Source organism: Fusarium sambucinum, chromosome II (assembly GCF_050947815.1).
Source record: "Fusarium sambucinum isolate potato_lamoka chromosome II, whole genome shotgun sequence".
Lineage (NCBI taxonomy): Eukaryota > Fungi > Ascomycota > Sordariomycetes > Hypocreales > Nectriaceae > Fusarium > Fusarium sambucinum.
Window position 1 is genome coordinate 1 of NC_139293.1, and position 24,038 is coordinate 24,038.

The 24,038-nt window shown below is 46.7% G+C and overlaps 12 protein-coding genes across 12 annotated transcripts; 8 read left to right on the plus strand and 4 right to left on the minus strand.

Moving 5' to 3' along the window:
- Positions 1 to 776: 776 nt before the first annotated feature.
- Positions 777 to 1,028, plus strand: FSST1_006753 (uncharacterized protein; the record flags this gene model as incomplete). The annotated part of the gene is made up of 1 exon (XM_083236297.1): positions 777 to 1,028. The coding sequence occupies one exon, from the start codon at positions 777 to 779 to the stop codon at positions 1,026 to 1,028; it is 252 nt and encodes an 83-aa protein (XP_083082714.1).
- A 533-nt stretch (positions 1,029 to 1,561) lies between these two features.
- Positions 1,562 to 2,591, plus strand: FSST1_006754 (uncharacterized protein; the record flags this gene model as incomplete). Its single annotated transcript, XM_083236298.1, has 5 exons — positions 1,562 to 1,625; positions 1,674 to 1,758; positions 1,969 to 2,058; positions 2,155 to 2,374; positions 2,496 to 2,591. 5 exons carry the CDS (start codon positions 1,562 to 1,564, stop codon positions 2,589 to 2,591), a joined length of 555 nt encoding a protein of 184 aa, XP_083082715.1.
- A 1,265-nt stretch (positions 2,592 to 3,856) lies between these two features.
- Positions 3,857 to 4,957, minus strand: FSST1_006755 (DSD1 family PLP-dependent enzyme; the record flags this gene model as incomplete). Its single annotated transcript, XM_083236299.1, has 1 exon — positions 3,857 to 4,957. The coding sequence occupies one exon, from the start codon at positions 4,955 to 4,957 to the stop codon at positions 3,857 to 3,859; it is 1,101 nt and encodes a 366-aa protein (XP_083082716.1).
- Positions 4,958 to 5,410: 453 nt separating this feature from the next.
- On the minus strand, positions 5,411 to 7,079 carry FSST1_006756 (major facilitator superfamily domain-containing protein; the record flags this gene model as incomplete). The annotated part of the gene is made up of 5 exons (XM_083236300.1): positions 5,411 to 5,952; positions 6,002 to 6,383; positions 6,431 to 6,762; positions 6,813 to 6,875; positions 6,926 to 7,079. The coding sequence occupies 5 exons, from the start codon at positions 7,077 to 7,079 to the stop codon at positions 5,411 to 5,413; spliced, it is 1,473 nt and encodes a 490-aa protein (XP_083082717.1).
- A 534-nt stretch (positions 7,080 to 7,613) lies between these two features.
- On the plus strand, positions 7,614 to 8,677 carry FSST1_006757 (alpha/beta hydrolase fold-domain-containing protein; the record flags this gene model as incomplete). The annotated part of the gene is made up of 2 exons (XM_083236301.1): positions 7,614 to 8,127; positions 8,184 to 8,677. The coding sequence occupies 2 exons, from the start codon at positions 7,614 to 7,616 to the stop codon at positions 8,675 to 8,677; spliced, it is 1,008 nt and encodes a 335-aa protein (XP_083082718.1).
- Positions 8,678 to 9,446: 769 nt separating this feature from the next.
- FSST1_006758 (uncharacterized protein) lies at positions 9,447 to 10,320 on the plus strand (the record flags this gene model as incomplete). The annotated part of the gene is made up of 6 exons (XM_083236302.1): positions 9,447 to 9,514; positions 9,617 to 9,788; positions 9,837 to 9,862; positions 9,913 to 10,133; positions 10,186 to 10,213; positions 10,269 to 10,320. 6 exons carry the CDS (start codon positions 9,447 to 9,449, stop codon positions 10,318 to 10,320), a joined length of 567 nt encoding a protein of 188 aa, XP_083082719.1.
- Positions 10,321 to 10,708: 388 nt separating this feature from the next.
- On the minus strand, positions 10,709 to 12,648 carry FSST1_006759 (glycosyl hydrolase family 71-domain-containing protein; the record flags this gene model as incomplete). The annotated part of the gene is made up of 4 exons (XM_083236303.1): positions 10,709 to 11,767; positions 11,827 to 11,879; positions 11,930 to 12,458; positions 12,508 to 12,648. 4 exons carry the CDS (start codon positions 12,646 to 12,648, stop codon positions 10,709 to 10,711), a joined length of 1,782 nt encoding a protein of 593 aa, XP_083082720.1.
- A 1,074-nt stretch (positions 12,649 to 13,722) lies between these two features.
- FSST1_006760 (uncharacterized protein) lies at positions 13,723 to 16,749 on the plus strand (the record flags this gene model as incomplete). Its single annotated transcript, XM_083236304.1, has 2 exons — positions 13,723 to 14,165; positions 14,226 to 16,749. The coding sequence occupies 2 exons, from the start codon at positions 13,723 to 13,725 to the stop codon at positions 16,747 to 16,749; spliced, it is 2,967 nt and encodes a 988-aa protein (XP_083082721.1).
- Positions 16,750 to 17,005: 256 nt separating this feature from the next.
- On the plus strand, positions 17,006 to 18,004 carry FSST1_006761 (alpha/beta fold hydrolase; the record flags this gene model as incomplete). The annotated part of the gene is made up of 1 exon (XM_083236305.1): positions 17,006 to 18,004. The coding sequence occupies one exon, from the start codon at positions 17,006 to 17,008 to the stop codon at positions 18,002 to 18,004; it is 999 nt and encodes a 332-aa protein (XP_083082722.1).
- Positions 18,005 to 18,220: 216 nt separating this feature from the next.
- Positions 18,221 to 19,134, plus strand: FSST1_006762 (SDR family oxidoreductase; the record flags this gene model as incomplete). The annotated part of the gene is made up of 2 exons (XM_083236306.1): positions 18,221 to 18,923; positions 18,974 to 19,134. 2 exons carry the CDS (start codon positions 18,221 to 18,223, stop codon positions 19,132 to 19,134), a joined length of 864 nt encoding a protein of 287 aa, XP_083082723.1.
- Positions 19,135 to 19,797: 663 nt separating this feature from the next.
- On the plus strand, positions 19,798 to 21,590 carry FSST1_006763 (major facilitator superfamily domain-containing protein; the record flags this gene model as incomplete). The annotated part of the gene is made up of 8 exons (XM_083236308.1): positions 19,798 to 19,960; positions 20,014 to 20,058; positions 20,111 to 20,169; positions 20,217 to 20,382; positions 20,435 to 20,547; positions 20,594 to 20,653; positions 20,700 to 20,954; positions 21,003 to 21,590. The coding sequence occupies 8 exons, from the start codon at positions 19,798 to 19,800 to the stop codon at positions 21,588 to 21,590; spliced, it is 1,449 nt and encodes a 482-aa protein (XP_083082724.1).
- A 409-nt stretch (positions 21,591 to 21,999) lies between these two features.
- Positions 22,000 to 23,257, minus strand: FSST1_006764 (TauD/TfdA dioxygenase family protein; the record flags this gene model as incomplete). The annotated part of the gene is made up of 3 exons (XM_083236309.1): positions 22,000 to 22,171; positions 22,222 to 22,757; positions 22,814 to 23,257. 3 exons carry the CDS (start codon positions 23,255 to 23,257, stop codon positions 22,000 to 22,002), a joined length of 1,152 nt encoding a protein of 383 aa, XP_083082725.1.
- Between the last annotated feature and the right edge of the window lie 781 nt (positions 23,258 to 24,038).

Consider the following 24,038-nt stretch of genomic DNA (forward strand, 5'->3'; position numbering starts at 1 on the left):
GTATTGCCGCTAACAACACAGTTGTTGGCCACCACTATCACCCACCACCGCAGCCAACACAGAAGAACCCTGGTATTCATCATCACTGGGGTTACCCTTATTTATATTCCAACGCCTGTCAAATTCACGTCCCATCAAGGGATCAGATGATGAGGCCAAGCTTGAATTCTCTGAAGAAGAGGAATAAGCTGATTGCTTGTACGCCGAAACCTCGGGCGAGTGTTTCTGGGCATGAATTGAACTTGCACGTGTGAAGAGACTCGGGCGAGGAACAGTGATGGAACATAATTAATGTTTATTATTAAAAACAGCTATAACCACTAGGAAGGTTGATGAAATGAAAGGAATGAATTCACTTTTACTTACATGCTTACTTAGTACTTCTTTTATTCACATGCATTCATGTCTGTAAGTGAGGATGTTTGATGCAGGGTAAGCTGTAGTAGCATTACATAATCATCACCGCCCCGGTATGGCCCGTGCACTCTACAGCAAACTTCTGGAACACCGAGCGACGCGATTGAGAAAAAGGTCCCTAGTTCGCGACTCCATCAAGCATCGAGCCTTGAAGCCATCACGACAGGCACCAAACATCCACATCTCTCACCCCCCATAGCTGTAGCACAACTATTGCTATTGTCGCGTGAATATCATCATTGCACCAGGGTCTCAACTCCAAAGTGCACCGGGGCAATAGCCATAGAAGGCTCTCACGTGTTGGCCTAGCTCCCTTTTCCGCGGCATGAGATGACCGTCGAGGTCCTATAACGCACACAATGGAACGATCAAAGCCCCAGGCGTTCTTATCGAGCTATGCGCCGCGACTCCGCGCCTACAACAACTCCCTCCTCACGCCTGTTCTACCGAGCAGCGCGCCCGCCGGCCCCGTTTCGAGGACCACCAAGCGAGGAACGACCATCATTAATTACGCTGAAGATGGTTATGACGACCTGGAAGACGATAGCGACGACCCACGTCGACGACCAACGGGATTGCGGAGCTTGCGCAAGGAGGACTCGGGCCACTAGACAAGACCTCGCTGACAAGGTTGGCAAAGATACTAAGGGGCCAGTTGAGGTGCAAGGCATCTGGCGCGATTGGATAGCAAAGCACAAGCTGCTGAGGAGCGATCAGCAGAACGCTATTCAGTCGACACTCCCTCTTACTCTGATTCCTATCCGAATCGATCTGGACGTTCCTGCGTTCATCCCTCCAGCCCCATATCCAACGCCGAACCCTACACGGTGGACACCTCACTTCCCCAGTACCGTCAACAGGAGGCGACGGTGCCTTATAAGCTTCGAGACATATTTTGCTGGAATCTTCACGAAACTCTCATCTCGACCGACCAGTTTGCACAGACATTGGTGCAGGATCTGGATCTGCCAAATCGACAAGCCGCCATCGCTGAGATCAGCAAGCAAATCCGGACACAGCTCGAAGAATACTCGGGTGTCGCACTGCACCCTTTGTTCCATAGTGATCAACAAGCCGCCTCTGTCCAGCAACCTACGGACGACCGCATTGACCCCACGACCTAGCTTTGCGCTCAAGTCTCGGGATGATTCTCCAGTGGTCCGCCATTCGTGGCACTTCTCGGCCTGACACACCAGCGCAGACAGGAGGTGCGGCAAACTCCATCACAAACCCAAGCTCCTGATGTTACCGCAGAGGCAACAACCAGATACTTCCCGATTCAGATGATTACAACCCCGACGATACCTACCGATGCATTATCAACTTAAGTCTCAACCTAGCGTCCATGCTCTTACACTGACAAGTTTGAGTGGTCTCTCTTTGCACCCCCCTGGCACTGCTGAGGCATTTGCCAAGGGTACTTGTACGGATCTCGGATTGACAGGAGAGTGGATCCCGGCGATGACCCATGCCATATATGAGGCTGTACTGCGGCTGAAGAAGGAAGCATGTGAGGCAGGGGGTCTGGTTGCCGGATGGGGTGGTCTACAGCAAAGAGCTGCCAAATGATGCTGCTCACGGCTCAGAGGCTGGCTGGAGATACGAACCGGAACATCTCGGCGATGCGACTGGGAGCCCAAGGTAGAGTTTCTCAGCAAGGAGGAGATCGAGAAGAGGGAAGGCGACCGCGAACGTGAAGTTCGGCGGTTGCGGCCGGTGGAGACGTGCACGGTTCAGCTCTACAACAGGTATGCTTGGAGGCACACCTTTTGGGGCACCGATGGAGGTTGAAGAAGAGAGAATGGGTCGAGGTGAACGCTCTAAGAAGAAGCGTCGTTTCCGAAGCTTGAGCCCGCTTGGACGGGGCGGTACGCCTGGAGGACGAGGCACGCCTGATGTCGGTGGCTACGGGGGGAGGTGGTGGTGCTCTGACAGATCAAGAGAGATTCCAGTGGAGGTGCATGCATTGCAGGATATGGGGCACAAGCGTTTGGGCTGTCAGAGACGGCCCAGCAGGCCCAAAGGGTAAGATTAACATATCAAGATGAGTTGACTAGTTTGTTGCTAACTTTGCTCAGACTTTGTGTGCCAACTGTGGCTACCTTTACGAGCGTGATCAGAGACTACCACGCCAGAGTAAAAACCTCCATCTTCCAGATGTCCGTGCGGTTTAGGAGACCCCAGAGGAGCAAAGCCAACCGGTAAAAATCTCAGACTCTCACCTGAAGAAACCTACAAATACTCCTGTAAGAGCAATGGACGGGCAAGCCGAAAGCTGCAGCCCCTTGGCCCCTAAATAACGATCTAATGGAATGGGATGTGCCCTGTTATCGGAGTGCTAGGAGAGAGATAGTGGCGAAGCATCATGCTGATAGCCAGTTACATTTGGGTGTCTTCGTTTTTGCGAGCAAAAGCTTTTTGGGGGGCGGTGGAATTGGAAGGGATGATTATATGGCGTCTAGGGAGGATTGGGATTCCTCAAGCGAACGATACACTTTGTCGTTGTTAATTGCTGGACAGAGGGAGGAGACGAAGAGACCATCGAATTATGCATCCTTGTAGTATTCACGAATAATAGGTGGTTTTAAGGGGGCGTTGTTGATACCTCTGGATACTATTGCATGCTAGAAATATATTCGGTTGCTCTTGACCTGAAGCCGTGTTTCAATGAACAATAAGTCAGAATATTATGGTCGAGAGGTCTGTCAGACGTAGGAGTTGTATTGATGTTGAGGTAAAGGTCACGTGTGGCAACTTGGCCTGCTCTTCGTCCACGTCCCTATCCAAACCATGACAACCTCTTTCTGCCCTTACAAGAACGGATCTTGGGAACAACCCTAACCCTAACCCTAACCCTAACCCTAACCCTAACCCTAACCCTAACCCTAACCCTAACCCTAACCCTAACCCTAACCCTAACCCTAACCCTAACCCTAACCCTAACCCTAACCCTAACCCTAAAAAGCTTAATATTTCACTAAGGGGGCTATAAGCAATACGTTAAGGATTTCATTATTAAGCACCTAGATATTAATCTAAACAAGAGACCAGAGGCTCTACATGGTATATGGAATACTAACACTGCTGGTATCTGTAATGAATTTCGGTTCGCTGAACTAATGGTTGTGTTCTGTCTTGGGGTAGCTTCCGAGGGGTCAGAAGGAAATATTTCCGGTTTATTACTAGTAAGCACAGTCGATCAATGTTTATACACGAGAATTGGCCAGTTTATAAGAGGAATAAGGAAGGGCTTTAGAAACAAGGAACGAGCTATGGAGGAGGTAATAATATTTTAATAAAATACATCTTTTTTATATCCTAATCTCAACCCTTTGACAAGATGTTTCTCTTTTCTCAATTACCAGATTGCAGCCTTTTGAATGATGTTATGCCATTGTGATAAGAAGTAGACAGTGTTGCATTCTCACTATCTCCTAAATTACTGAACCTTCCCCCTGGAATCGACTGGCCAGATCTCCTCAATGATTCCATTGCGATGAGCATAGTAAAAATCGTGGAGGTTCACGGTCGGGTCAATATGGCTGGGAATCATCTCGACCCTATCACCAACCTTGAGTGATGGTGTTCCGTCTTCCCAGTTCAACGATCCGTGCTCATCACCCAACTGATTGTAAATATATCTTTTATCTTTGCATTCAGAAAGACCACTGTCGGTTGTTAGGCTCTTGAGTCCCGTGTCTATTGTGACTTGTCGTTCGCCTTGCTTGCTGACGACTGTCGCGAGGAATGACAGACTGTGAGAATAGTATGCTCCAATAGCATTGCGATAGTCTGTATCCATGAAGATGAAGGATCCAGGCTGCAACTCCGTCACACCTGGCACTGTCGCACAGAAATCTACTGTGCCAGTGCCTCCAGTTGTGACAACATCAATGTTGAATCCCTCTTTCAGTAGCTCCTTGGAAGTTTCTGTAAGAATGCGCATTGATTCAAGGCATTGCTCTTTCCGATCTTGGAAGTCGTGAAGATGTTGCAAGTGACCCTCGTAACCTTGTACACCAATGAGACGCATGTGTTTCAAAGTGTTGATGTGTCGTGCCAGTGGTAGGGCACCTTCAGGTTTAACACCGGTGCGGTGAAGTCCAACATCCAAGTCTATCAGCACATCTATTGGCTCGGGCACACCTGACTTTGCCAGGGCATCATTGATAGCCTTGGCAGCCTCTGCGTCGTCTACCACTATCCTTAGACCTTGATGTCTCTTGAAGAGCTCAACCAATCCTTTGACCTTGGCCGGGCCTACGATTTCACACGTAATGAGAAGGTCTGTAAAGCCAGCAGCAGCAATAGCTTCAGCTTCACTCAGCTTTGCGACGCATCCACCTTTGGCACCAGCGGCAACAAGCTTCTTCGCGATAATTGCACTCTTCGTTGTCTTTAAATGCGGTCTGATATTGCGCCCTGTTGGAAGAAGTCTGTCCATGAGCTTCTTGATATTGGCTTCCATGATATCAAGGTCGACAATCATAGAAGGAGTGTCGAGGTCATCCAGGCTGTCGCCTACTTTGGGAGAGTACATGTTGGCGGTATTGGTGGAGGTTTGGTGATGAGAGATTTGATGGATCGTGGCAATAAATTGTGTCAATGGGTTGTGATAATGGATGTGTAGTACGAGTGACTGAACAGATTGACGTATGTATCGGGTTTACTTTTGCCCTCCGAAATTCGATGTCACGGACTGGAATTGGGAGTATCAAAGTAACGTTGTATGTAGATTACAGAGCACAGTGCGTCACTCTCCCCGCCTCTAATCTTATGACCTTTTGTCCGCCGATCTTTCCTGCTTATCGCAGTTTTTGTCTTCCCCGCCTAGACAGTGGATATGCAGTGGGTAACAGAAAAGCCGACCGCACAAGTCTTAGCGCATAAAAATAAGTAACCTAAGATCCATAGTGAAAGTACCTTGAAATGGCCTAATAATTTCGTCTCTTATTCCCTCTGTGACTAGGTTTCTTGATGCCTTGGCGCCCACCTATAAGAACCAGCGAAATTCGGGGACAGATGGACCATCGCGCAAACGCTGGGTAGGTACATCAGCAGCCGTAGTCTTGGTCCCCGCTTTGCGATTTCTTCGCATGTTATCAAACACCATGAATCCACCCAAAAGACCCGCTATGAGACAACCACAAGCCCCAAAGCAGGCCGTTGTGATAAGAGCAGTTGGGTATTTGGGCTTTTCGCTTTCACGGAAGATGTTGCTTGACACGAGACCCATCAAATTTGCTAATGGGACGCCCACTGACGTTAGGACCACTCGACGCCCCTCGTGGGCAATGTTATTATTGTACCAGGTTGATAAGAGAACAGATGGTGCAGAGGTTCCCCAAACCATCATGAAGCATGCGTAATAGGCCAGCTGTAACTGAGCTTGGACATCAGAGATGGCAGCATAGATAATGAAGCCAATAAAGGTTAAGGCAAACCCGAGCATGATGAAGGGGAAACGAATGCGCAGAAAATCGGAGCTGAAGGCTAGGATGAGTAACATTACCGCACCACCAACATTGGGTGCAACTGTTTTGACATATTAGTAGGTCGACTACATCAGATCGTATTCACATACCAGTGTAAAGGTTAGTCTTGATAGTCCCATATCCGAGACGCTGGATGATTTGCGGCATAAAAAGCGCAACGGATTGAATCGGTACACCCAGGCAAATCTCAATCAAGAGGAAACAATAAGTCGTTGGTTGTTTGAAGATCTTGATCGAGTCCTTGAAATTGAAATTCTCCTGCACAACTGAAGATGAATCGACCTGCATACGGTGAAATGCTAATGACTTTTCTTCTTCACCGAGAAACTTGGCCTCTCCAGCTGAGCGTGGAAGATACCAGAAGGCGAAGATGGAGAAGAGAACAGATGCTGCACCCTCGATAATGAATAGAAAACGCCATACAAACATCTTTGACTCGATCTGAAAGACTCCAAATGATAAGAGTCCGCTCTATTCTTGTCAATATAATGACTCTCTAGTCTTGAATAGAAACTTACAAAGGCATTGGCAATATTGGAGGCCGCATAAAAGACAGCCAAGCGACGTGCAAGCTCTCCACGTCTGTAAAATGTTGTGAGATAATAGATCACAAGCGGGAAAAAGCCTGATTCTGCGACACCCAAGAAGAATCGAAGCGCGAAGAGGCCGCCGAAGTTCTGGACGCAAGCAGCCAATAAAGTCATGGAACCGAATGTGAACATGAGAATTGGAAGAACTCTGGCAGGGCCATACTTCTTGCCGATGATCGCGGTTGGTGGGGCGAAGACAACGTAAGGGACGAAGAAGATTGACACCAAAAGGTTGTATTGGCCTGGCTGGAAGTTAAGATCTGAGTCGTTAGTTACTGCCAAAACGAATCTGTGGAGTGGAAAGTCTTACTCTCACTCAATCCAGCTGTTTGGGCGTTTCCAAGGTTGCCTTTATCCAAAGCATTGAATAAATCTAACGATAAGTCAGAAACGTCGATGGAACACGTGCGGCACCAATCTCACACATAATTGCCAAGACAGGCATCAACCGAACGTCGAATTTGCGGCAGAGTTGACGCTCTGCAATGTGGTCAACGACACGAGCTGTTTCTCCTTCAGCGACATCATGGAGCGTGTCGTCGATGAAATCTTCGTCTTTGTGATCTTTTGAATCCATACTGCTTTAATGATCCGCAGTCTTTGTGAGATGAGAAGCCTTGAGGTGAGAAAAGAAGTTGTAACGATTGTAATATCTCAGATGTCGTGTGAGAAAGACCAACGCGGAGTAATGACCCAAGGTTACATCAATAGGTTTGTGATAGATATCACTGGTTACATATCAAATGTATGTTATCTCAATGCACACACTGTATTATCAGTGTTCCGTACTTGATAATGATCATGATCCCTACAATCTGGGGGTGGGTCACAGTGCTCTTCTGCAAATACACCGAGTGGAGACTCGTATTTGTACAGTATGAGTTCGCAGTGTAACATGAAATGTCGATCTCATTCCACTAACAATCAGCCGAGGCAGTGATGACTGAGGTTTCAATAGACCAACCAGAATATTCGGCAATAAATAAACATCCGTCTTATCAACGATCAGACAACAGCAGCTTTGCAAAGCTTACCACCGGCTGGCTTTACGAGCTCAGTATATTTTTCACATCCTCATTAATTCTTTCCTTGTACAAGTCGCAAATACAATATGGGCAGCCAACCTCCATATCCCCTCCATGAGTCAGTGGTCAGCCGAATAGACTCTGAATATGCCGCCTTCTATAATAAACACATCATAGACAAGCAGCAAGTTCACCTTCAACCTATTAAAGCATCACGGGCCAGCGGCGTCCTTATCCCAGGCAGTGGGCCATTGCAGCCAGTCGCCAGCACTGTTGACTACAAAGTCAACCGAAAGGAAAGCGAGGGCCCTGATGTGAGTGTCCGCTGCTTCACACCGAACGGTGAGAAACCAGAAGCGGGATGGCCAGTATGCATTTATTACCATGGTGGCGGGTGGGTTCTCGGTACGATCGAGACTGAAAACGTTATCGCGTCGCATTTATGTGCTCGAGGTAAGTGTGTCGTCATCAGTGTAGACTACAGACTTGCGCCTGAGAACCCTTTCCCCGCTGCTGTGCACGATTCTTGGGAGGCTGTTTTGTGGGTCCTTGGGGAAGGCAAAGATATCCTCGGGCTAGACACATCAAAATTGGCAACAGGTAGGCCACATGCTTCACCGCACTTCCATGAGTGGAAACTGATTCATGATACCTAGGTGGTTCTTCTGCTGGTGCTAACTTGGCAGCCGTCATGTGTCAAAGGGCTGCCGATCGAGCGTCGGCCCAGTTCTCTTTGCAACTTCTTTCGGTCCCGGTAACGGATAACACGGCTGAAATTACAAATAACGAGTCGTGGAAAGAAAACCAAAATTCCCCGGCGCTCCCAGCCCCAAAGATGATTTGGTACCGTAACCACTATCTACCATGCAAGGACGACTGGTCCCATCCTGAGGCCAGTCCACTATTTTGGAAGGGGGATTTCTCTAAACTTCCCCCGGCGTGTTTTGTTGTTGGTGAATTGGATGTTCTTCGCACTGAGGGCGAGCAATTCGCAAAGAAGTTGCGAGATTCTGATGTTAAGGTTGATTTCAACGTAATGAAGGGTCAACCACACCCTTTCATTGCTATGGATGCAGTCTTGGAGGCTGGTTCAAGAGCTATAACGCTGTTCTGTGATGCTCTCTACAAGACCATGTACGAGACATGGTGACCATAGGTTGCCCCATAGTAAGACTCTATGATTATTCACCTTATAGACACGTTCCAAATTTCAGCTGCTGTTCGATTGCTTAACTACGCCTAGTGTAGTGAGAGGTAACACCTGGTGCTATTCATGAGTTGTATTTTTCCCCTTGATTCTATCAATTTTCGTCTACGCCTTCTCAGTTCCTTAAGGTTCCCAGCAAAGGTTGATCTATCCGCGCAGGTGCATGTACGATTGCATGAAAATGCAGCTTGCGGTAGCGTTAACAGCGATTATTGATTTCGTGCCAGCAGGGAAGTGTTGGTGGAATATTGAAATCACTGACTTGCTACTGGATTAATTAGGGAAAAAATAGTAGCTGGTGGGGAACCGCACAGAACCCTACGGATGTTTCAGCGCGACCTTGACATCACGAACCGCATCGACCAGACGTGTTTCATGGAAATCGGTAGACAAGGCCCGCAGGCCCGGCCGGCTGAGTTATACCCTGTAGTCTCCATTAAATCTCAAGTCAAAGCTGTAGATGGACCGATTGGAAACGGACTCAAGCGGTATGTAGCTATGCTGTATGGTAGTTTACATCCAATCTCAATTATCCCACCAATGTAGAATACGGACGGAAGCTTGTTGTTAATGGCATAAGAGACCCTTGATGATTAAAAAACTAGATATAAAGGCATAGACAGATACATGACCATTTCATTAAACAATATCTCAGTAACAATTTGTTTGACAGCATTACACACTTCCAACTTGTTTCCAACACCCATTGACAATGAAGAGCACAATTCTCTTGGCCGGGGCTTTTGCTCCCTTTGCCCTCGCTGAGTCACTCTGCGAGCAGTATGGATACCTCGCCAATGACGGCTATGCATTCAACAATAACGCCTGGGGCAAGGACTCAGGATCTGGTGACCAGTGTACCTACATCGACTGATATAACAGCAACGGTGCTGCATGGCACGTTGAGTGGAACTGGTCCGGTGGCCAGGATAGTGTTAAATCTTACCCTAACTCGGCTCTCCAGATTGGATCAGACAAGAAGATTATTAGATCCATCATCAACTTGCAGTCTACCGCCGAATGGACCTACAGTGGTAATAATATCCGAGCCGACGTTGCTTACGATCTGTTCACAACTGCGGACCCTAACCATGACACCTAGAGCGGTGAGTACGAGCTTATGGTCTGGTAAGTGTATTGGAGGTCATTACTATAAATGGAGTTGCTAACCTGTCTAGGCTTGCTCGATATGGCGAGGTTCAACCCATTAGCACCAGGCAGACAAGCGTCACTATTGAGGGCCATACTTGGGAACTCAGGGTCGGCATGAATGGCAGTATGAAGGTATTCAGCTTTATTGCGCCCACCCTGGTCAATGACTTCAATGCCGATATCAAGCAATTGTATGACTATTTTGCCAAGTCACAGAACTACCCTGCAGGCGAGCAATACCTCCTCGGTATGAATATCAAGATTCTTTACTTAAATGGCTACTAACTAATTCCCCCTAGCCTTCCAGCTTAGTACTGAACCCTTTACGTAGGTTTACTTTGTTATGTGTTTTATATAAATATGAACTAATAAATCATTGCAGTGGAGAGAATGCTAAATTCTCAGTCACCAACTTCAATGCCCACCTTAAATAAGAGGTTACTCTGTATCTAAAAGGGAATACAGAGGATAGAATATGAGTGTTTATGTACTTCTTTGAAGGTTCCTGGAGTATTTATATCTATCAGATATTGCGTATTTGGCATTAGAAGTGGCACAATATTCACAACCAGCAACGCAGTTGGAGCTACGCCAACAGAAGACTGGTTTAGACGACTCACGTAGTTAAGTGCTAAATTAAGGTAGGTTTTAGAAAGGGATGCATAATATTATTCGAGCTTCGTATACAACAAGTTCGCCATCAATTCAGTTCTCTAGTCTTGTCTATAAACATGATGGCTATATTGCTCCACGTCTTGTATTCCGCCAGTTATCGTCCAATAATGTATGCACTATGATTCTACTTCGGTTGACATCTTAGACCTAGCAATACTTGCATGCGGCAGGAGGGCAGTAACCATGGTTGCAAGTATAGCTGCACAATCCCTTATAGCCGTCGTTCAGCCCATCAGCAGGGCAACCCTCACGGCCATTCGTGGCAGGAGGTGACAAAGGCGAGCCATACGACTTACACTTGCATTGGGCTGGAGGGCAGTAGTTGTACCTACAAGTAAACTCGCAGAGGCCGGTAAGGTTTCCACTCTCGCCGTCTGCCACAGTACCCTCAATGCAAGCCTGGCCGTTACCTGGATTAGTCACCACAGGTGGGTTGTTTGGTTGCGTCGGTGAGGCCGCGTTGGTGCCAAGAGAGGGCTTGGGCTCACACGTCGCAACGCGAAGTCCGACAGTCAAAGATGCAAGACCGTTGCTGTCGAGGGGGTCTGAGAAGCTGGCAGCAACGGTTCCCACGTAGGCGTTGAAGTTGTACAAGCCACAGGGGCAGACGTTGGTGATGTCCATGAGAGACGTGTCTGACAAGACATTGCTGCTGCCGCGCTTGAGGGTGAATGTCTGCTTTCCGACTCCGGCGTTGACCTTGATCAGAGTTGCTCCCGCGGGGACCTCCTTTGTGACACTGTTGCCTCCAGAGTTGACAACCACGGTCCCGGCGGACTTGAGCAAGCTGACAACGTATACAACATCTTCCATAGATTCCCATCCATCAGGGCGGCCCTGGAAGTAGTTCTCGTTCGGTTTGGGCGGCGACCTGCCGGAAGTTGTATCGGTAGCGTCACAGTTAAGGCTCTTGAGGTTACGACGGTACCAGTAGACAAGCTGGTCCTTCTCGATGTATTTGGCGACGTTGGTGTCTTTCGCTTTGTATGCGGCGATGAAGGGCTTAGAGAGGTCCAGCCAGCCATTGTGTGGCATATCATTGGCCCACTTGGATGCTCCATCGTCGTTGTGCTTGGACTTGAGAGGGCCGATGTAGTGAGACTCGCCGTAATCGTTCCAAGTGAGGATCTCGATCATGTCGAAACCCTTTTGCAAGACCTGGTTCCAGCGGTCAAAGAAGAGAGAGCCGCTAGGGAAGACCCAGTTCTGATCAATGTGTTAGATGTATGAGTTGAGCTGGTGTCACAATAGGAACTGTTACTTGCCTTTGCCCAGTCGACTTCGGGTCCATAGTGGGTGAAGAACCAGGGTGATACAGCTGAATCGATGTCAGTCACTGAGCTCCTTTAGAGAAGACAAGACACTTACGAGCCATGTACTTTTTACCACCAAGCCAGTTCGCGAAGCTGTTGTCCCCGTCGGCAACGCTAACGCTCTTCCCATTCTTGGGCGCCTTATTGTTGCCGTCGTGAGGCCAGCCCATCCAGTTCAAAGCCCCGTCAATACCGTTGGTCGAACTGCCCGATGGAGTGAAGTTGGGGACGAAGAAGATGTTGGATCCGGAGGCACTTCTTACAGCGTTGGCGTCAAGTCCATCACCTGCAAAACTGGAGACGAAGACCCTGTCATCGACGCGTAGCTGAGCTGGACGACCGCCGTATTTCTTAATCTTCTCACCAACGCCACCTGGATTGTCCGTCTTCCAAAAGTGAAAGTCAAATGAGATAAAAACCTTCATGCCATTGCGGTTAGCAGAGTCGTACGCATAATCAAGTTGCGCGTCGGTATAAGTGTCAACACCAATGTTGAGTGCAAAAGCGTCAATTCCGGCAGCCTTTGCACGCTTCATATCGTCATCATAGTCGGCAGAGCTTTGTCTGTTGGCGACGATACCGATCTAGTCATGTTAGCTGCTTCAATACAAAATGCGATTGTGGGAGTCATACCATAAAGTGAGCAAACACCAGACGGTCACTGGAAGAGGCACGCTCAGACAATGTGCGGCCTTCAACAGCGGCTGCCTGGCAAGTCACAGCAGCAAGAGCTGCAAGACTGAGGCGCCTGAAGAGGCTTGATATAGACACCATGATGACGGTGTTCCCCTAGGTGGTTTGCTGGACTGAGGTTGTGGAAGATGCCTATAAGTATGAGCGTTTAATGGTCATCGGTCTGGCAATTTATATAATACTGAGAGGCAAGGTATCTCAAGATTATCCCGATCATCCGGGCCAAGAGCCAAGGTCAGCAGGTAATTAACGGTGAGTGGGCCAGGGGGTCCATCTACAGTGTAACATAATAGCGCGTTTCACTATCATCCTTCTGGTAAAGAGCATATTAATTAACCCCGTGCATAGTTAGTATAACAGCTATATGCTTTATACGCACTGAGAATTATAGAGGAATTTATATATATCTTTCTCTTATCTCGACTGGCTGAAGATAAATTACTCTGAAATAGTAACAAAGTGATAACTCTCCTATCTTCAACACAATGTGAATACGAGATTGCAGGGTCCTGAAGGATTCATAAACTCCACATTTGACATAATAGGATTGTGAGATGATCCGACTTTATCGCGTTGCACTGCAGATAATACTCAGCTTACACTTGAAATGTAACATTGTCTGACAGGGCCAAAGCTTACCTCTTCCCAACTCTGAAATTTTAACTATATCTTAGTATATTAATTACAAGTTTTAATTAGTCTGATATGTATTATATATGCCCGTGTCTCGTCATGTGAATTACTCCTATATTATCTAGGCTGGATGATAGAAAGAGAATTCTCCAAGTTTGTGGCAAATCATCGGATCGCAATATTGATATGCGCGAATAGCACAGCTAACTTACCCCTGCGTGGCTTACTTTGGTCGGCTTACTCCCCTTGACTAATTTGATAGAAACTTACTGTATGTGTCGAGGGTATGTTCTAGCGCTGACGCTACTGTGATTCGTACCTTAAACGAGGCTGCATGCGAAAGTCAGGGTGACTGTTGCGGCGGAGGCAGTGTAGGTAGGCAGGGTTACTGCCATAGCCACACTCAAATATCAGATCATTGCCCTAAAAAGATTCTCGAGTCCAGTACCCTGGATGGTTTACCGTCGTTCATTCTTATTGTGTCAGAATAAGCGAATTTCTCGTGCCAAAGTCCATGAAACAATGGAAGCCATAGCTGCGTTTGCGGTCGCTGGCAACGTCCTCCAATTTATCGAAGAGACTAAGAAATTCACAATCAAGGCCCATGACATTATTAAGTCGGGCAGCAATGCGCTCAAAGATCTCAAAGAATTACGGGTCACCTCATTAGGGCTAAAGGTTGTACTCAAAGAACTTCAACAAGGTCAAAAACAAATACCGACTGGTATCACTTCCACTGCTGAATCGGAAGCGCGCATATCCACATTAGCATCCAGCTGTATCAAGGTCGTTGATGAACTACTCAAGAAGCTTGACGAGATCAAGATCCACGACAATGGCAGGCGCATGGAAACTATCATGACAGCTTTCAGGGTCATGTGGAATGAAAAAGATATCTCTGACTTAGCTTCACGCATTAATAAATATAGGGAGCAACTCGGCATCGATGTTCTGATTTCCATGAGGTAAATCACACATCTGTACCCTCCCCATTATAACAGACTAACAACTAATCAATCTCTAAGGTCTCATCTCATTAGGTCTCTGGATACCCAGCAAGCTATCCTGTCTCAATTGAAGACAAAAGGCCATGACTCTACACGAGATGTCACTGGGTCATTTGGAGGCACCGTTATCAACTATGTCTCCAGCTATGTCCCAGTTGAAAGCCGTGAAGAAGAAGCCATACGTTTAAAGAGTGGGATCCAAGACGCCATTCGGAGGAATCCACATTTCAGAGACTACGGTGATATTGTAAAATCGGACTATCCAGCCTACAGCATCTCAGATTCTAGACGCGAGGAGGCCGAGAAGAAATTCATCTCAGATTTAAGATACAGGGAGATGGATATGAGAGAGGCTACAATCGCAGAAGCATACGAGGACACTTTTCGATGGATCTTGCAAACAGATGAGGTCCATCGTAGAGACACCAAGTTCAGGGAATGGCTCTCATCTGAGTCTCAATTATACTGGATCACGGGAAAGGCAGGGTCTGGCAAGTCCACGCTCATGAAGTTCCTCGGTAGACTCGACGGAGATACCCATGGGAGCGACCTTTGCAGAAGTTATCTCAAGACATGGGCTTCTTCTGCTGACCAACTCGTCCTCGCAAGCTTCTACTTCTGGGCTTCTGGTTCTTCCATCGTGGCGTCTCAAGAAGGTCTTTTCAGGGCTCTTCTTGTTCAGTTATTCAAGCAAAATCCTCACATCATCCCCAAAGTTGCGACTTTAGAATGGGAAGAATACTGCATTTTTAACCATTATGCCAGGTTTGACACCAGAGATCACCAGCTTCAAGCACTCCTGTACGAGGCTGTAAAAGCACTAGTGCAGCAAGAGAAGGCAAAAGTATGTTTTTTCATCGATGGCCTGGACGAATATGGAGGAGACCCCAACAAGCTCATATCCACGATCCAGAACCTGTTGGAACTAGGCAATATCAAGATCTGCGTGTCAAGCAGGCCCTGGCTCGTCTTTGAAGATGCTTTCTTGCAAGCGCCAAATTTGTTATTGCAGGACTACACTCGTCCTGATATCCTTCACTATGTAGCCTCGCAGCTCAATCAAAACGAGGGATTTGCAAGGCTACAGCGAAGAGATCCACAGTACGCTGGCGAGCTAATCGACAACATTACCACAAAATCATCTGGCGTCTTCTTGTGGATTCGCCTTGTTGTTAATTCACTTCTGGCGGGGCTTACATACGACGATCGCATATCGGACTTGCAAAGGAGACTGAATCTCTTGCCACGAGACTTGGAAGCTCTGTATGTGGCTATAACAGAATCTTTGGATCCCTTTTACTTTGCACATGCGGCTCAGTACTTCAAGTTCATGGCAGCATGTTCTTCGCCACCCAGTGCCCTCTTGTTCTCACTAGCTGATGAAGAGGGCTCTAACTTTGCCTTGGAGCTCCCAGTCAAGCGTTTCACAAAAGATGAAGAAGAAATTCGCATCGATACTACACGTCGTCGGATCAATAGTAGATGTAAGGGGTTGTTGGAGATTGGACCTGGTGGCAACGTACAGTACCTTCACCGAACTGTCAAAGACTATCTCAGTGGTCCTGATGTGCAGTCGCGGTTGGACCAAGCGGTAGGAGACTATGACTGCTATCTTCAACATTGTTCAGCAAACCTCGCCCTCATCAAAGGCTCATTAGGAAAAGGAAGAACGATTAGTCGGCCCTGGCTCTGCTTTTATGTCAAATCTTGCATAGTCGCCGCAGCCAAAGTCATAACTGATAAGTCCTCAATGATCCGATTTCTAGATTGCCTCGACGAGACTATTCAGAGAGATTTGCCGGGGGATGAAAGTATTCACATTCATAGTCTTCTTCCAGATCAAGACGATCTTAGCCCCTGGCTTGAATCTCTCTATAGCACTGGCTTCATTGCTCTAACAGCCCGGTTTGGCGTTGTAGACTATGTTCGTGCCAGAGCGTCCAAAGGTGGCATGTCTATTGACACCAACCCGGATCATTGTGACCTTGTTCAATATCCGCTCATTGATGAAACAGTAACCAAAGCTTCTTTCTTAAAGAAATTACGAAGTCGACGAAGATCAGCTGCTGTGATTACAGAAAGGCCATGGCCCCTACTATTGAACGCCAACTTTTGTCGTCCACCGGAGCCGGAACTGTATTATTGTTTGGTAGAAATGGGCGCCGACCCGGTTTTCGTTTTCGACCGTTCTGGGGCGACGGTCTGGACTGAAATACTTGCAACGGCAATTGTCGACTGCCGCTTTGGGCCAACTATGAAAACAGCATGGGAACATTGGGTGCCGATTTTGCAATTTCTTACCTCGAAAGGGGCCAAATTTGATCGACATGTTATGAACTTGGTGATGAAACGGTTGTATCGTACACAGACCGGATATATTGATCCGGAACGACTGTATATTGCATTAAAGCTAGCCTTGACAAAGCAGGAGGAATTGGGGTTAGAGTATTTGCAGGGTGAGTATGATGTGAGAGATTTTTCTAGAAATGGCAAGGAAAGGTTACTCGATGTTTTTGAAGCTATGAAAGGCATTTGGAAATAAGTGCAAACAGAGATTTCATGCAGAATTAGAAAAGCCGTGTTGCTGATCCTACCCCACCCATTCAAGTGCAACAAACAACCCTGCAACGCATAAATGGATGGACCATTTCAAAGTAGTAATGACCCATAGCCCACGCCGATCACAGTCACATGAGAGCCATGAATTGAAAGAACACCCCCGCGCGAGCTGCGTTATATATGACAATAACATTAAGAACACCAACTCACGCTTTCCGGCAACCAAAGATTACAACAATATGACTCTTTCAAGCCTTACGAAAAAGACCATAGCTGTCTCCCGAGGTTTCACCTACACTTACTATGTCTCCCATGCCAAGGCTGACAAGCCGACTATTATTCTCTTCCATGGTTGGCCTGACTCAGCGAACCTTTGGGTAGGATTGATCAATAATTATCTTGTCCCTAATGGATACGGTGTTGTTGCGCTGGATTGTCTGGGATATGCTGGCACTTCTAAACCTACCGACCTAGAGGCGTATGCATGGCAGTACATGGCAGCTGACGCCATTGAAATCCTCGATGCCGAGAAGTTGGGAAAGGTTGTTTCTCTTGGTCACGACTGGGGCAGTGCTATGTGTCAACGCTTCTACAACTTTTATCCTGATCGTGTCGTTGGTCTTGTCATGGTCAATGTCGCGTACATCCCACCAGGAGGTAAGTTCGATCTCGAAGCAACAAACAAGGCGACAAAGGAGACGTTTGGCCATGGCATCTACGAATACTGGCACTTTTTCACTGCCGAGGACTCAACAGCTATTATGACCAGGAACGTCGAGTCGGTATACAGCGTCGCATTTGGCAATCCTTACACGTGGCTCGACAACTGGGTCAGTCCTGGAGGCATGCGCAAGTTCGTTAGCGAAGGTCGCACGCAACCAACACTGCCATTTACTACTCCCGACCATAGGGCAGACTTTATGGAGAGATATTCCAAGGAGGGTGGATTCGATGCACCAAGCTGCTGGTACAAGGCCTTTGTGGCCAATGTTCAAAGTATGTCGGACAGGAATGTTTCTAAAGATGCCAAGATTGTCAATGTTCCTGCATTTTTCTGGGGAGGAGAGCAGGACTTTGTGTGTCGTCCTGCCGCGCTTCAGGACTCAATTGATGACGGGTTGCTGCCAGACGTTAAGAGTGTTGTTAGACAAGGAGGGCACTGGGCACTGCTTGAGAAGCCGGAAGAGTTTGGTCAGGATGTGCTTCAGTGGCTAGAGTCAACTGCATTTATCAAGTAAATAAAGACAATTAGGGCTTTTGCCCTTTAATACTACACAGTCATATATGTTGACTTAGCAGGGGTTAATTCTATAGACTTGTCAAGAAATGGTACCTATATAATCCCCGGATAATCAAACATACAATAATAGTATGCAACCACAGTTTCTATCTTTTTACTTAACAGCAAATAAGCACATCACCAACCAATACATATCTTTAAAAGACCTGCAGCTATGGGCTATCACACAGTTAATTTTGTTCCAACCCTTCGTCATGCCACCTATCCGGCCATTGCCGAGACAAACCCTGAACTGTCAGCAGATGGTAAAGTGGTCTTCATTACAGGCGGGGGTCAAGGCATTGGGCGCCAAATTGCCAAGTCTTTCCTCACTGCTGGGGCCAAAGGCATATTCCTTGCAGGACGAAACGATTTGACATTGGAAGATGCAGTCAGCGAGCTGAACGATTTGCAAGGGTCTACAGGTAACAAAACGACCTTTCGCTATGCCAAAACCGATGTTACAGATGTGGATGCTGTTGCATCTGCTTTCAAGCAGGTCATTGAAGTATTTGGTCATATCGACATATTGATCCAGAATTCTGGCTACCTTGATGATCACCGTTCTGTATTAGACTCTGACCTCGATGACTACTGGAACACCTTTGAAGTTAATGTCAAGGGAGGTCTCCATGTCGTTAAACAATTCCTAAAGCAGAGCAGAGCTGGCGACACTATAATTAACATGAGCTCTGGAGCTGGACATCTCCCCTACATCCCAGGATACTCAGCCTATTCGGCGTCTAAGCTTGGTTTTGCAAAGATCATGGAATACGTCCAACACGAACATCCTGATCTGCGAGTCTTCAGTATTCAACCCGGAGCTGTTGAGACTGCGATGCAAGCCAAAAGTGGTATTCCTGCCGTTGATGATATTAGTATGTTTCTTACCCTTGCAAATCTGGGGCTACTTTAACCTTCTTTCTAGGCCTTCCGGCATCTTACTGTGTGTGGTTAGCTGGTTCTAAAGATGCAGACAACCTGAAGGGCAGATTTCTATGGACAAATTGGGATGTTGATGAACTGATGGACCGTGTTGATGAGATTAAGGAGAAGAATCTTTTGGTCCATGGACTGAATGGCTGGTAAATGTCAACGTAGCTCTATGATGCTATTATAGATTTATTATTGCTTAGTAAATTTCACTGAAATATTACCTTGTGATCTACTACGCTCTGTTTCTTGATGTTATTTTTTGATACCGGCGCTCAGCCTTCCCCCTCGCCCACCCAGAGAGTCTGGATAGAAAGTTTAAGCAGTAGTGGATCTAACTTAGCCCAGTTGTCGGTTGACTAGGATTTCAACCAGGGATGTGCATCTGCAAGCGTAACAGGCTAATTCCCAAGATGGGGATGAATCAAATTACGAAAGTGTTATTGTTGAACTCTGATTGGTCAACCCCAGATCACGACAGATATGCTAATATGGCAACTTATGATTCCAGTTCTTAGATACCATGTCATGATGTCATAAATAAGTATCAATACTATGAATTTTCACTTATGAATCTGTGACGTTATTGACATGGCCGCATAGTGATAATCCCGCACCTTAGAAGGCTTCTCAAACCTTCCCAATTGCCGAAAAGTGCAACCTTCCCGATGCTTCAGCAGGGATTGCATGCATGGTGTGATAGCTACATTCAGACACATCATTCACAATTTATCAAGAGTATTTAGTTTACAGATCCCCCACTCATTGTAGGTACCTACTGTGCCTCATGCAGCCAGCGTAGCAAACCGAATTATGACCATGGACCAAAAGACCGATTCGCCGCCGGATCTTAGCGATGAGGCAGGCACTGTTTCCACAGGACCTTCAGTGAACGAGAAGGCTCTGCTACGCAAGTTAGATTTGCGACTCCTGCCAGCTGTTGGGGTATTGTATCTTCTATCGTTCTTGGATCGCAGCAATGGTATGATATGAAATCTGCAAATAAAGGCTCATGAGTTAATGTATGTGGACTAGTTGGAAACGCTCGCATCGAAGGGATGATTGATGATCTGCATATGTGTAATGTCATCTCTTCCTTCAACTTTGCTGTTTCTGACAGATAGGATCGCAGCTGGTAATGAGTACCTAACTGGATTGACTCTTTACTTTATTGGCTACGTTATTTTTGAAGTACGCAATGCGGCCTTTCGAATATACCCTCTTCTAACAACCGTCAGATTCCCTGCAATATCATCCTCAAACGAACAACCCCTCGACTATGGCTTCCCACACTTACAGTTGCCTGGGGTATTGTGGCAACGTTGCTTGGTATTGTACAAAATAAAACCGGTTTCTTTATCGCTCGGTTCTTCCTAGGTGTTACAGAAAGCGGTCTATTTCCTGGTAAATTACAAAGCTGATTTCTTGATGAGAATATGTATTAACCAAACTCAAGGTGTCGTATATTATTTCTCTATGTGGTACAAACGACGAGAGAGACAGTTTCGTATCTCGTTATTCTTCAGCGCAGCTTCACTTGCTGGAGCTTTCGGTGGTATATTGGCCTATGTATGGCTCTCTACATCAAGAATGTTCAGTTACTAACAGAATCCAGGGCATAGGAAAGATGTCAGGCATCGTTTGGGAGAATGGATGGCGTTGGATATTTATTCTGGTGAGTCTCTGTGAGCAGTCCCAGTACTAAACTAACCCACTATTAGGAAGGTATCGCCACGGTCGTAGTGGCGATCGCGGCATATTGGTTCATCGAGAATTATCCCGATACATCCAATTTTCTCACCGATGGCGAACAGTCTTTCATTCATGAACGTCTACACGCAGATAGTGATGCGATTCGTAAAGAGAGCTTCAGTTGGGCTTCTGTCCGAGAAGCGTTCGGAGATCCAAGCTGCTGGCTTTATGGACTAGGGTTTCATACCATGAGCTTACCACTTTATACTCTCTCTTTGTTTCTGGTATGTCACACTGAACTCCGTCTTGTATGCGCGATACTGACTGAGCAGCCCACGATTATCAAGGATCTTGGGTATACAGCAGCAGTGGCCCAGCTCTTGACAATCCCGCCTTATGCTGTTGCCTTCGTCACTACCCTTGGTGTTGCTATAGCCTCGGAAAAGCTCGCCAAACGTGCAGTTTTTATCGCTGGTTCCTCAGCCGTTGCCGCCATTGGATACATCATCCTCCTCGCCAACACCGATCCCACTGCCAGGCCCGGAGTCTCCTACGCGGGGACATTCTTTGCTGCAGCTGGAATATACCCTGGCACAGCCTTGGTTCTCAGCTGGCCAGCTATCAATGTCTCCGGGCAAACCAAGCGTGCCATTGCCAACGCTATGCAGATCAGTATTGGCAATCTTGGTGCGGTAATGGGGACGCAGCTATACAGGTCAGGTGACGGCCCACGGTTTGTGGTCGGTCACTCTATGGCTCTGGCATATCTAATCGCGAATATCATTGTGGTGAGTATCTTGGGGTGGCGATTGAAGAAGCAGAACCAGAGTCGGGCGGCTATTAGTGAAGAGATTAAGCATGTTGGCAACGTTGAAGATTGGAAGGGTGATTCGGATTCCAGATGGAGGTTTGAGTACTGACTTGGCAAGAAAGATATGTATGGTAGGTTGTTAGAAACTATGATGTGGATCAATAATTGAGCAAGACGTTCATGTTAAAGATTAATTGAAGGTTACAAAGTGACCATTTCTTCACCCCATGAGTATGATCGGAGTTGAATCTCCTGTTGTCTAATAAAACTCAATCCAAATAACCGCTCAGTAGCTAGTTCAGAATCTATTGACTATATATATACTTATGGATAGTTTAATAAATCAAGGAACAACTACTACTACGGTTTAATTTAAAACGAAATGAGCCAGGAGACAAAATCAAGTTGATTGGGAGAATAGAGATTGGAATTCATGCATTTCAGTGCTGAAATTACATCTTGCTAAGAAGCAAGATGTACTACCTATTGATGCAACAGTATACACGGTATATTCTAGTTTATTCCGTAACCTCGAGTTCCTTCTTCTCACTCTCTCCCAGGAGACCTAGTGCCTCTCTTCGTGTCGGTGCAGATGCATCGAAATAAGGCTTCTCAGCCAATGAGGTTACCCGGGTACCATGTCGTGGCTCTCTGCCACTATAGTCCCAACTAGCATTATGGATAGTAATGCTGTAACAATTGACATTAGCAACATACTTGAGGATCAATAGAGTACTCACCGGTTGTCCCAGAGCGCTGAGGTTCTGGGTGTCCACTTAAATCGGACCTGTATGTCAACATTTGTCTCATAAACGTCATACAGATAGTTGAGAATAACATCGCTCTCCGCCTTGTCAAGACCAACGATTCTGTCGGTCATTGCACGGTTTACCCAAAGTGCTTTCCAACCTGTTGCAGGGTGGACTCTAACTAAAGGATGTACTCTCTCAACATACTTTGGACCTTGTTCAGGATGATCGCGGTCAAGGTACGGATGTGCCGACCTGTAAACAGCCAAGCGACCATCGATGATCTTTCGAAATCCTGGGGAGAGCTTTTCATATGCTGCGTAGCCAGAGGCCCAGAGTGTATCACCTCCAACGGAAGGAACCGTGTCATTATGAAGGTGCGTGATACCTGCCGGCTGTTTCTCGTGGACCAAGTCTGTGTGCCAACGAGACGCTCCTCCTGGCTGGCGGAAACTGGCAGGACGCTCTGTCGCTTGAAGATCCGGCCAGAGAACACTCACGCCGAGCAGACCTGGAACCTGAGGCACCTGAGGCTTTTATCATTGTTAGTTTCCCGATATAAATTGGAAGAATCGTTACTCACATGCACTTCAACTTCTCCATACCATTCGCCGAGTTCCTTTTGCTGCTGTGGCGAGAGATCCTGGTCTCTGAAGAAAACAACACTTCTCTCGGCAATCAAAAGAGCAAGCTCATCGCGTTGCTGATCGGTAAGATCCTTTAGCTGCAGACCCTCAATCTCAGTTCCAATATACGCCGTGAGATCAGTGACTTTTGTCGCAGCAGACAGAAGACTCTTCTTTGACTTATCAGCTCGCGCACCTGCATCAACGTGATCACGAGGCTTGTCGCGAATCTTGTACACATCATCTAAGTACAATGGACGAGACGGGCGGTATGGATATCCTTTGGAAAGGTCCACACCTGATTTCTCGAGACGTTGCTTGGCAGCATCCGGCAGGAGCAGAGTGTCTTTGATGGGCGGGGCCACATCTTTGATGCTGGGATCAATTGGTCCAGGAGCCATTTTGTGCAGAGTAACTAAGTCTCTTGGGATAAATTATCACAGTTAATTCTTGGTATTCGAATAAACAGCAGATGAGGCATCTAGATATATCATTGTCTCCTCTTTACAGTACTACCCTATGATCACGTCATGGGAGCACAGAATGGCAAGGGTCAATTCATTCACATCCCATTGGCAGGTCGTCCAGGTGCAATATGCAAAGGTTATTGCAACATAAACGCAAATGTCTATCTATGCAGATTGCGACATTAATCATCGTTGACTAAGTTGGGGCCAAGTGATAAAGCTGTCTGATAATTAAAATATTTACAACTGTAACAGATCCATGGTAGAGGACAATTAAAGCGACGACGTTTCTATAGTGTAAGCAGACTGCAGATATATACAAGTTCAAAGTCTCTGAGCTTCCTACTACTATCCTGCTGTAAAAATGTACAAACTTGACTATACCAACTCTCTGGATTTTATTGTGAGATATCGAAACACCCATGCAGCTAGCTGGCACTTGTACCAACTCGGTCGCAGATACATGTCGAAACAGGAGTTGTGGGGACATTTTCACAGATAAGAAGAAGTGATAACATGTACCCCCGGAAATAGGATAAATTGTTCCGCACACCAATGAGCGCTATCGTCAGTGAATGAAATAATGATCCGATCCCCACTATTACGGGACAGTTGAAGTGGGTAGATTGTTCCTCACGGACCATAATGGTCCGTCACATCTTCTCCAACTGCAGAGTATCGTGTACCCAAATTACTAGAACGGAATATTTTCACT